This window comes from Malurus melanocephalus, unplaced genomic scaffold, assembly GCF_030028575.1.
Source record: "Malurus melanocephalus ecotype Western Australia unplaced genomic scaffold, MMel_1.1 scaffold_686, whole genome shotgun sequence".
Lineage (NCBI taxonomy): Eukaryota > Metazoa > Chordata > Aves > Passeriformes > Maluridae > Malurus > Malurus melanocephalus.
In genome coordinates this window covers 167,249-179,251 of record NW_026623918.1, presented here as the reverse complement: position 1 = coordinate 179,251, position 12,003 = coordinate 167,249, and the positions used below count along the sequence as shown (strand labels likewise).

The following is a 12,003-nucleotide window of genomic DNA, read 5'->3' as shown; positions in this document are numbered from 1 at the left end:
GTGCTCCCATGTCCCACTGTCACCCGTGCTCCTTGGCACTCAGCTGCGATGGCTGCAGCAGGGACTGGGGGCACGAGGAGAGTGGGAAATGTGGGAATGGGAGAAATCAGCTTGGGACACAGAGAAGGGAGCTCCAATGCAACAGGGCCAGTAGCAATCTCCAGTAATTAGTGAACAACAGCCATCGAGGGCACTGTGGTTTTTTCCTAGACATTTTAAGCATTCTAAATGTTTCTGTAACAGAAATATTATTTTAAGGTGCATTTTCCAAAGCAGATTTCTGAAGAAATACTAGAAAATTTTCCTGTCCTTTAAACCGTTGGAACAGCTCAGAAAGAGAGGTGCATTATCAAAACCAGCATTTTCCTGGGGTAACTTCCTCTGAAACCATAGATTTTTTGAATAAGTCGAGGCTCAGGGAGCCCTGAGTGCTGCCAGCTATTAATTGCTGTGCCTCACGCCCCTAATGCTGATAGCAATCACTTTGGTGCTGTTTCTCTGTGTGCCATAGATCTACATTTATGTGGATGTTTGTGGTTTGACAACAGTGCCGTTCAGAATATATGGATATCTGCAGGAATATCATACAAAACCAGCATAGGTGGTACATTTATATTCAACCTTTTGGGGTTTTTTTCTGTGAAACATGGGTTTAAGACTGACAATGAAAGAAAGAAGATTAAGATTCAAAATATATAGTACTAGATCATTTTACAAAGTCTTCGTTAGAGAAACAAGTAGCTTTGAAGTCCGGCAAAGTTGTGTATGGCATTTTCATGGATAAGTGGGAAGGATCAGTATTTCCAAAGACCTTTAACTGAAGTCAGTAGATTGCTGAATCAGTTTCTAAATGATTTACTGTAACTGGAAAGATGGATAAAATTACTGTCTTTCTAAAGTCTCTTGGAAAAAAATGTGTGCTCCACAAGACTGGCAAAGGAGGTTACAGTGACCAGGGTCCACATGTTTTAATTCTCTGAGGTCACTTTTGTATGCTCATCTCCTCTTTTTGGTCTGAAACTTCATTTCCCTTTCACAGCTGTGAATTCTCTGGTGGGCCCTGCAGATGGATTTGATAAATGCTGCTAGTATCACCTCCTGATCCACCAGTGCTCTGACTTTGGTCTGTAGGTCTTGATGAGTAATTGCCGTTGTTCTACTCCAATGACTGAATTAAGTTTCCCTTTTTGAAGGGGTTCATACATATATGATTTTAGCCAAGGTGGCCCTTTGCTGTGTACCAATAGATGCTGACCTTTTACCAGTGCCTCACAGTTTTAAATTGAAGCAAGCAGAACCTTGATTTCTGCAACTGCCTCAACTCTGTGATAACCCTTTGATTACTGTCAAGCTGCATAATATAAAAATTTAGAATTTTGTGCGTCACTTTTTCCTCCACCCTGGCACATAAATACATATTACAGTGCTGCCAGGAGAAAGGGAGCAAAAAGTGAGACTCCCTTCAGCAGGTTTAACAGAAAGCACAGCACCCTGGAAAACCAGCAGTTCTGGTAATTCTCTTAGGASGTAATGGGCACTGCAGATAACACAGACATCAGTCTAAATGCTTGTAATTCTTCTCAAATTAAATAGGAAATATCCTTCACTGCAGATACAGTCATTCCTACACACACTGCCTGGCTGCATTCTCCACAGCATGGGGTCACGGTGGCTCACAGTGATAGGTAACTATTGATAAACTACTCATGGATGCACGGTGTTTTCATTTCAGTGTTAACATGTGTGTTAGGCTGCTCACTGGACATCACAGAGCAAACACCTTGATGTGTTATCAACTCACTTTTGGAGCAGATAAAACACAGACCCTGCATCATCTTCGCTCCTGCTTAGGTATGAATACATTGGTGGAGCTGAGTCTGTGGAAAAAAAGGTCTTCTGCAAGCTGCGTGTAACATATAATCCTGGAATGAAGTGTCAGTCACAGCATTGTAAAATCTGTGTAACCGCTCCAATTACCGCAGCATGCCATGCAACACCTTAAAGATTTGCTTCTTAAGAATGATCTTATTATGAGTAAATTACAAAGAATAATATATTGATTTTTAGCATTTGAACTTAATTTGTCATTTTTAAGGCATTTACTGGGACGGACRTACTCATGTTTCCTGTCACGGCAATGACATTATTATGTTGGTGTACATTATGGAARTGAGTAAGCAGTTTGTGCTGAAATTGTCATGAAAGGAGTGTGTTCCAGGTGGAGTTTTTTAAGGGCAATGTTAAATTTTAAATTGTAAGTTTAAAAGTGAAGACATTACCCTCTGAAATTCTGACTGCTCCAAAGTATCATCTTGCCTCTGTTAATTTTCATTCATTTTCTATCATGGCAGATTGCTCCAGGCAACYTGCAGATAGAATTCACTGATGCCCTGTCAGGCCCCATCCCTTCTCCTGCTRAAGTTGTTTTCAGGGCAAGTGACATTTGTAATTGTCTGTGAGAAGACTTAGTGAATGACTTGTATTTGCACCAAAAATCTTGTATTCTGAGATTACAGGCTTAAATGAGARTAAAAGTGTTTTTCATACCAAAGAATAATAGTTAGAACATGCTCTTCATCTGAAAAGACTAACTGCAGTTTTTCAAAATGCACTGTTCAGGTTTTCATCTTCCCTTCCTCTCTTCACTGCCTGCCAGGTAAACATAGAGAGGGTGTGGGGGCGTTCCACTGCTCAGTCCTGAGCACAGATAATCTGTCAGATTATACAGTTCCACTGCTCAGTCCTGAGCACAGATAATCTGTCAGATTATACAGTTCCACTGCTCAGTCCTGAGCAGAGATTATCTGTCCCTGCCCTCGGCAAGAGGTGTCTGTCTGTCTGCACTCTGTGGATGGGTTTGGACAGAAGGCTACAGGTGCTCTAACAGTCACTTAATAGCTAGGAAGAAAAAAATTTATTAATGTGCATAATTATTTAATGTATACCAGGGAATAAAAGTTCATGAAAATAATCCTGCGAAAATATTTGACTGTTTTTACATGGCAGGATGAATTCTCCACCTAGCATTCCCTAAATACTTCCAGGTGCCTAGTTGGGCTTTGGCTGTGTTGTTTCAGGTTGAGGCTGTCCCTTTACCTGAGGAAACGTGGGAAACTGAGAGATAGCACAGTACACAATGCTGTCTTGTTTCTGTTATCTGTCACCAGTGTCAGCAGCTCATCTGCATAGCACAGACACAGCTACACACACAGAGCTGCAGCAAATAACCACAGCAGAAACTTCCAGGACAATCATGCACATCYGAATGCTTAGTCCTCTAAAGCACCAGGCCTCACTGAGTTTGYAGATATCATCCTATCAAGAGCAAACTGAATGTATAAAATTTTGGAAGTTGTGAATTGGTGTGAGAGGACAATGCRTCTATTGAAGTTCTGCAGCCCTCGGGATGCCCATGAGTAATTTATACCATTGTGTTCTGTGGTGCATTGTTCTTTCATTCAGTCCTCGCAGTTTAACACTTCAGAAACAGCCTTTTCTCCTGGCACCTCCCCTTCCCTACTCGAAGCTGTTTACTTGGAACAGTAGGAAACATGTATTTGTACCACATTAATAGATATACATTTCAATTAATAGTTTTAACTGTGGATGGCAACTTGTTTTCCTATCCCAGATTCACGTTGGACAGTTGATTTAAGATGGAGGCAAGCAGAGCAGGAAGGGGGTTACATTTTTTTTCATAGCCAGTGTGTATGTGTTGTGGCTCCCCATCTGTCCATGCTTACTGAAATACAGGATCACAATTGGAAATGTTCATGGTAATGGACACATCCATTTATTCTTCAAGTACTTTGAGATTGCTTCAGCCAGGCTAGTGAGTGGCTGGACCAGCCCAACATTTTTAGGATTGAGTATATTATTAGATACATACTGTAAGTTTCYACACAGGTATTTCTGAATATTTCTCGGAACATATTGAATTCTCAGACTTTCAGTCAGATGTTAAAATATTTACAAATTGTCCACAGTATTGGTATTGCAGAATCTTTTCCAGCCAGGGTTTGGTGTCAGATGCACTCGAGTAGGGAAAGCTGGCCATCCCCTGGCATCTTCRTGCAAAGGTACCTCCATATGACAGCATGGCAAGGAGAGGCTGGAGAGAGCTGGGTGAGCATGGGGACAGAGCTGATCAGCAGTGCAGGTGGTTCAGGTAGCTCTGTTCACACAGATAATTAATGTGTACAAGKAGCTGCTAATTGCACGTTTCAGGAATGATTTATGAGGTGACAGAGGGGAAAGGGGGACACAATCTAATTTCTTTGGGAACCTCTGTCATTCATACAATGGTATCAGCACAGCTGTGAGATGGGACATGATTAATGAACGGTGGGCAAACACTCCAGGATGGAGGTTTGTCAGAGCAGAAAGTGCCCTGGGAGCCAGCACCAGCACTGGGGCATGGTGAGCCTTTGCCTTTAGCTTGCCAGTTCCTGGAGCATCGGGCTGCACCCCAGCCAGGTCCTGGACTAAGATCATTTGTGTCCATTAGAACARTTACTGGTTTAATGGGGACAATTATCATTGAGTTGTTATGAGCAGATTTGTGTGTATTAACAAAGACTCTGGATATTCATTCTCTCTGTAGAGGTCCAGGGGAAAAATGTGTCTAKGACTAGTATTTATACAGAATCTAAAATCTAGACTTGTGAACATCTCTGTGAAGCAGGTGCTGTGCTGGGCTGCCTGGGAACACCTTCCCCTGCTGTCACAAATCCCTGTGTGTGCTCTCTGCCATGCACCACCCACGGGCCCTGCACAGCAGCACCGCTTGGCTTTGCTTGCCAAGAGKGATGCACATTCCTGTCTTTATTGTACCTGCTTATCTGCACTGAAGTTAATGCAGAGCAATACGATACATTTCACTGACGTTCTCATGGGCTGATTAGCATATCAGTTTTCTGTACTTTTTTAACACTAGTCTGGTTTTTCTTGAAGAGAGTACTAATGACATTTCAAGAAGTGCAGCCTTCTTGCTGTACAGRTGCATTTACAGGTCAGTGCTGTGAAGAGCCAGTGTTATGTGTTTYACTGAGGAAAAAGAATGTTTTGAACACTTTTTCAAGGCACTGTTTTCTGTGTCAAAACAGTCCAGACTGTTTTGCACTGTGTAATAAAAAGTATTCTATTAAGGCTATACCTCAAGCTGTGTGATCATAGTCTCTTTTTATTTCCTTTTATATAATGTAGTATTTTTAAATTGCTGCAGTTCAACATGAAAGAGTGAATACATTTATTTCTATCTTTTATAGCTTTTAGAATTTGACAGAGAGCTGTCAGTCTTTAAAGACAGATTGTATGAACTGGACATCTCATTTCCTCCCAGGTAAGATTCATATATAATCCATTTATTTAACTAGCTACAACATAATTGTTACTTGCACTGTAGGTAAAATGTGAATGTTCCCATATTTATTGCAGAAATGATAATGATCTGTGTCCTTTTCGTGATTGTTTATTCTCCCCACATCCCCTCCATCACTACATAAACCACGTGCCAGYAGTGCTCCTAACTCATCATTTGGGTTCTGCTGATCCTGTCTTTTATAGCTGCTCTTAAAACAGACCTGGCAGGATTGTGTGCTCAGAGATGTGTAAGGACTTTTAAGCACTGGGCACAGAGCACCTGTTAAATCACATTATTGAGACCATAAAGAGAGTCTTTGCCTCGAGCTGTTTGATGACCCGAGCAGTGGCACTTAGAGGAGTGCAGTCAACAGGGGTGCAGAGCCTTCTGCCACCCTTCAGGGAAATCCAAGAGGGGGATCAGAAAAGGGACTAAGAATTGAAAATCCAATTTTTTCAGTTTCAGTAAACATCACATAACTACTAAAGCCTGTTAGAGTAACTTGGCTGGCTTAATATTTGTGCTTGATTTTAGTCAGCTGTATCCCTGAGGTGAATTTTAGCTGTGAGAAGACAAGTATTGCTGTCATACAAAACCAAGCTTTCTGCTAATGGCAGTCCTGTTCAGGAGAAATCCGTGGAAAATTTGGTGCCATTTATACATGTATGGTCCTTAGTTCTACTCACTCACCATGGGCTCTGGGGCAGCTCTGCTATTCTGTGCAGCCTGTAGAAAGTCTTTCCAACAGAGTATTTTTCAGATATTATTTGCCCACTCCTATACTCCTATATTTTGGGGCCTTTCACTTCATACAGTGAATATTCATGTTTTTATCTTGTTACCCTTTGCGACCTAATGTAGCCCATGGTAACCCAAGCCACCGGAGACTAAATACAATGTAGAATTTTAAGCTCTGTAAGYTCTGTTACTCACAGGCTGAACAGTTTGGCCATGAGCAAACAGCCCAGTTTGAGGCTGCAAATGACTCCGTGACAGTCAACAATGACTGCAAAAGGCAGGAGGTGTGGAAAAAAAAAAGTAATGACATTGTGGCCTGTCAGTATACAGGTGGGCAATTGTTACCTTTATCACTGCTCTCCATTAATTATTATAATTATTCTTGTGGCTGTTGTATAGCGAAGATAGGAGCTGACTTTAGCAAGAGTTCACACCCACGTACAAGGTTTGCTCTCAGATAAGACTGCATGCACAGCAATCTCATATATTAATCATTCTCTTAAAGTGACCTGTTCTTGTTTGTTGTTGAATTAGGCTGTCATGTAATTTACTGGTTGGACATATGTTTGTGTCTGAGATACCCTCTGTGTGATATTTGTCTCAGGCAGACCCTCTGCACTGGCAGTGTCTTGGCTTTGACTACTCTCATCAGGAGATGAGTTGAATCTCATTTACTCTTGGCAGAGTGATTTTCCTTTGGAAYTCTCTCCTACACTGGTTCATTATTCTGCAAGAATCTTATTTAGTCTATAAAATATTTTTTTCTCTACCTTGTATTTGGTCCCATGACCCTTCTCTGTTCTAGAAGTTTGCAAAACAGCACGTGTATTATCCAGGTAAGGTTTGCACTGAGCCAGTGCAGGAAGCACAGCCCAGAGCACTCCCTGTTCCTTCCCCTGGCAGAGACTGTTCAGAGCAGAGCCTCTGGATGCCATTGCACAGAGCCCCAGGGTGATGCTTGCATGTGAAAAGGAAGCACAAGATGATGGTTTAGGGGTCAACAGGCTGCCCTTCCTCTCCAGAGTTCTCACTGCCTCYCTGCCTGTTCCAGACCATACAGACTGCCTGCTGCAGGGCAGGGCAGCACTCCTGAAGCAAACAGGATTCTCATTTCCTAGAACATGCTCACTAACGCTTCTGGGTCCTGTTGTYTCACAGAAGGGAGAGTTAGGCACTCAAATAGATTAACAAGCCCTARGTTATTTTTATGCTTGCTTTATCATTTATTTTTATAACATGAGGGTTTTTTTGCCAATTAAGAAGTRTATTCCACTGAACAGAAACACTTCAGACTCACTTACACGCTGTAAAACACCTTCCAGGTATTAGTGGGGTACCTGAAATCATGATTGGATCTTTCAGTTCCCGAGGAACAAATTCCCACATGACATGATGCAGTTGTCTGGGTGCTTCCAGCATCTTACRCTGGAGCACTGAAATAACTTCCCAGCTGGAAGCAGAGAAACTGTTGTTTCTTCCGAATTTAGTAATTACAGTGGTTTTTCAGACAGGTCGTAATGTCCATTTTGWTCCTCACATTAAATCAAGTGCCACTCTCGCCAATTCTGAGTTTGCAAATTGAAATAGGGTGTTTCTTTAATTTGTGAGGAACTGGAGGGCATTACCCAAGTAAGCAGTTCTGTTTGGTTTTYGGAATTGTGACAAATGGGAAAAAAAWGGAAAACCAATGAAGTAAAAAAGTTTTCTAAGACTGAGAATTACTCTCCACCACGTGTAAGGTAAGGACTACAGACCATGCTGCAAGCRGGAGATAAAGCATATTCTAAAGAGCTTATGGTCTTTGCTGCCAGCCAGACTGTGGGTTGTATTCCCACCTGAAARTACTGCTGGAAAACCCAGTATGGAGCCTGAACCCTGACCCACTTCTTGCCTCAGTTTCCCAGTTACTTTTTCCCAGTATGAGACTTTGTAAATTTAGCCCCAAAGTAATGTACTTATGAGAAGTTCAGGCGGGCACATTCCAGAGAAAAGACATCGAGCTCCATCATAGTCACATACAGTAACATCAGGCTGTTCTGGTGCAACAAGCCAGCMCTGGGTCCTTCCCAACAAGCCAACATTATTCATAATTCCGTTTATCCACTTGTAATAATAGCAGTATTGCATACATTGAGTGGGGTACAACGTTACTGTTACTGAAGCAATAGAGTGCATCACTCACTGTTCACTTGCTGAGCCGCTGGTATTGACAAATAATCCATTTTAGTACTGCCAACTAATCCATTTTAGTACTGCCAAATAATCCATTTTAGTACTGCCAAATAATCCATTTTAGTACTGCCAAATAATCCATTTTAGTGCTGCCAAATAATCCATTTTAGTACTGCCAAATAATGCATTTTTGTTAGCTGGGCCTCCGCACCGTTTTGGGCTCAAAGAGCAGAGCACAGCGTGCCCGTTGCCTGTGTCAGCCTCTGCTCCTGGGCAGGTCTGGCCCTGCAGATGTTCGGAACAAATGCCAGCACATGTCCTCCTCATCTCCAGCCTTTGGCTCTAGGCTGTTCTTCAGCAGCAAGAGGAGATTKTCACTGTGGACAGCATTCCAGGTGAATGTTCTTCACAGAAAGTGAAGGGTTGCTTTATGCTTTCTGGRAAAAGAAAAGGGCTCTGGATTTTTGGGGTTTTTTTAAACTGAAAAAGGTCCAGAGCCAACAGTGGTGATACCGGAATGTTCACTCTGAAGCATATTACAGAGCAGTATTTTCCAAAGAGTGTTAAGCCAAAAGGAAATATGCCCGGCATAAATCCATGACAAATATTGTGAYACAAATACCATGGCACTAAGCCTCTTGTTTTGTGTTGTGCCCCGAGTCAGAGCTGGAGTCTGTTTGCCACCCTGCCCTTTGCTGTGGTTTGCCCTCTGACCCCGTGCCGTGGCCACCTTTGCTGCCATTGTTGGTGATCACCATGGTGTCRGTGGAGCTGTGCAAGGAGCAGCTGTTGGACACTTTGCTCTGTWGCTGCTGTGTTTGCAGGGCTCTGTTTGCCCTCCTGATTTGGCTGAAGTGAGACACACATTGGGGCCAGTTGGCTCACAGAGCATCACCGAGGCTGATGAGTGTTCTGGTACACATGAAGCAGATAATCTAATTCAAACAGCAATGWGTCTTGCTGCTCAGCTTAGATCTGCTGCCCAAGATGAGCATATGAAGATAAATTATGTGGGGTCAYTTGTTAGGAAGAGATCTAGGGACTCCAACTCTCCCTTTCAGGTTAAGGGAAATAAAAAATGGTAATTCAATTTCGAGGAAGAAACTAGCACTCCGGTAGCTGACAAAAATTAGGTGTCACACTTTGTTGAATGGCATTTTGTTGAAATCGCACTYGTGTACCTGCTCACAATAATGCTGATTGTAAATTAAAAATATCAAAATATTTTTATTTATATATTTGGCCATAAAACTTTCGGAGCACCCAGAGGTTGTAGTGGCAGTCCACCTTTCTTCAGGTAAAAGTATCTTAGATAATCTGAGAGTGTGTCAGAGCTGAAGGCAAATTGATCCATCATTTTCTCAGAAAATATGAAAATAGTAAATAATTTTCTCTTGAAGAGTGTTTGGGATTTTTCTCCTTTGGAAGTTCTCTGTCGATGTCATATGTAAATAGAAAGACCTAAAAGTGCAAAAAAGTTTAGTAAATGTGAGTAGTCWTACCTAAGTTCAAAAATAAAATGGACAAAATCAAAATTGTATTTCAGCTATTCCCACACAGAGCTCSGTTTTCATTGATGCTTTATAGTTCTATCCCATCTCGAATATTTTGTATTAGAAAARAAATTTTGATATAAAATGTGGGGACAATTGACAGATGAGCAGAAGGAGTTTTTGAACAGGAGGCATTTCCACTCCCTAAACATGAYGAAGTTTGCTAAATCATCTGCACTTGAGCCTAGATGTATGATCATTCACAATTACCTTTACTGTACTTGAAAAGATCAGATTTTCCTCACTGTTGGCTGGTGGGTGCTGCCACACTTCCTACACCACCAAAAAAAAAAAAAATCTATAGAAGGCAGAGTCCCCAGAGCAGCACTGGAGCTTTTCCAGCAGCAGTGTGTGTTCTCTTGCTGGGAGCAAACTGCCTGTGACAATTCCAGAGGGAATTAATTGTTTCCTGTTAGAAAGTGCATTTCACCCATCTCACTAACRGATTTTGTCCATTCTTACAGAAGAGAAGAGTTCATTAGGAGCATTTTTCCTAACTGGAAATGCCAGTTAAGGAGACATTTATATACACAGAATTGTTGGCTTTCTGTTTTGAGTTAAGGCACTGCTGACAGGATGGTTTACGATGTCGGAAGACTTTTCACCCTGCAGTAAGCATTTTTGTAAAGGTGTCTAATCATCTCTGACAATACCTGTCAGCAGTTGTAGTGCTCTGATATTACTGACCCTCTTAATGGTTTATTTTTCCCAAACAATTGCCAAGTAGTTCTCATCCTTATTGACTGTGACAATAGTTCATTGGACAGCCTGCCTTTTATTAACTGAGTAGATTAGCAATTCATCARAGTGTTTGGTTAAATTTCAACAATATTGAGCATTATATTAATGATGTTGCTGGAAGTTTTATTCAGAAAACCCACCTGACAATAATCCTGATTAAATAAATGTAACTAAAACAAAAGTTTGTGAAATAGGGTGGAAAATCCGCTAGAAGCCACATCTTGAGAAAAAGTAAATCCTAAACAACTGGAGATAAATTGTACAAGCTTTTCACATGGATGCTCCAGCTCCAGAATTGCCTGTCTGTCCATCATCAAGGGGGGGTGCACAGTCAAAGTGTATTTTGTGTAATTCTGCTGGCTAGCATATATAGAGTCTCTTTTAGCTATTAATTACTCTGCAAGTATGAGTGGTTAAGGTCCTAAATTCCAACTTTGAATTTGTTCCATGTGGAATTCCCCATTTCCCCATTATATTTTTAAATAGATGTAATAGAGTGTGTGTAAAAGTGTCTGTAACAGTAGAGAATACTGAGGAAGTGCATACAGCACCTTACCAACAGCAGCTCTAGTGTCACCATTGGATCTGTTTGTCATTTATGTTTCAGTGGTACCCAGAGGCCTTTAGCTGTTCCATCATCATTTTTACATGGGCACTGCTATCCATTCTCAAGATCAGTGTTTTCTGTGCATTACACAAGGTAGATTGTGACTGAGGGAGAATGCTACTGAAAGGAAAAAATAATACATTCTTTCCTGTCTAATTATGGGACAGGGAGAGGCTGTTTTCTCTTTTCCTCTGCCACAGTCATCATCCTGGGAGTCAAGACTAATGATGGTAGCACAGAAGGATAGCACAATACTTCCCCTCTGGTAGATTCATACTGGAATTTTTAACTTTTGATTATTTGCCATAGAGTCCTTAAATTTATTTTTATCAGACCTGCAGTTGTTTTTATCAAATCTGTAATTATTTCTACAATTCACAAATCAGAAAATCTGTTGACTAGAATTAGTAAGTAAGTTTTGGATTAAGAAGTGTGAGTTTCTTATTTGCCTGGAGTGAATGTGTTAAGAGGCTGGAGATGTGAGCAAAACAAATCTAATTTAATGCCCTCGATCATAGACAGTCTTATTCCTAATGTGTTGTGGAAGATGGGTACTACAAGARTAGTTCTGCTTTTTGCGTGCACACAGCCTTAAATTTACTAATTTTTAAGAGACTGTTTATAGCTGATGGCAAAGAAGCAGCCAAGAAGTGWGGTTGAAAGGAAGGAAAAGAGAAGGGAAATCATGAAGCCAGCTTAGCACAAACAAAAAGTGAACCGTCATATAGAAGCATGTATCAGCACACTTGTTTCTTAGTTACCCACTGAAGCAAGAGGAAATGTTTCCCAGTTTGCTGAGTCCCATCAGTGAATGTTTCCCAGTTTGCTGA

The 12,003-nt window shown here is 41.3% G+C and overlaps 1 protein-coding gene across 1 annotated transcript in view; it reads left to right on the top strand.

Moving 5' to 3' along the window:
- INPP5A (inositol polyphosphate-5-phosphatase A) overlaps nucleotides 1-12,003 on the top strand; it is a 116,918-nt gene that overhangs the window by 96,075 nt on the left and 8,840 nt on the right. Inside the window, exon 10 of the mRNA XM_057384105.1 lies at nucleotides 5,268-5,341. Coding sequence (XP_057240088.1) covers nucleotides 5,268-5,341 — 74 coding nt within the window. The remainder of the gene's footprint in view (nucleotides 1-5,267; nucleotides 5,342-12,003) is intronic.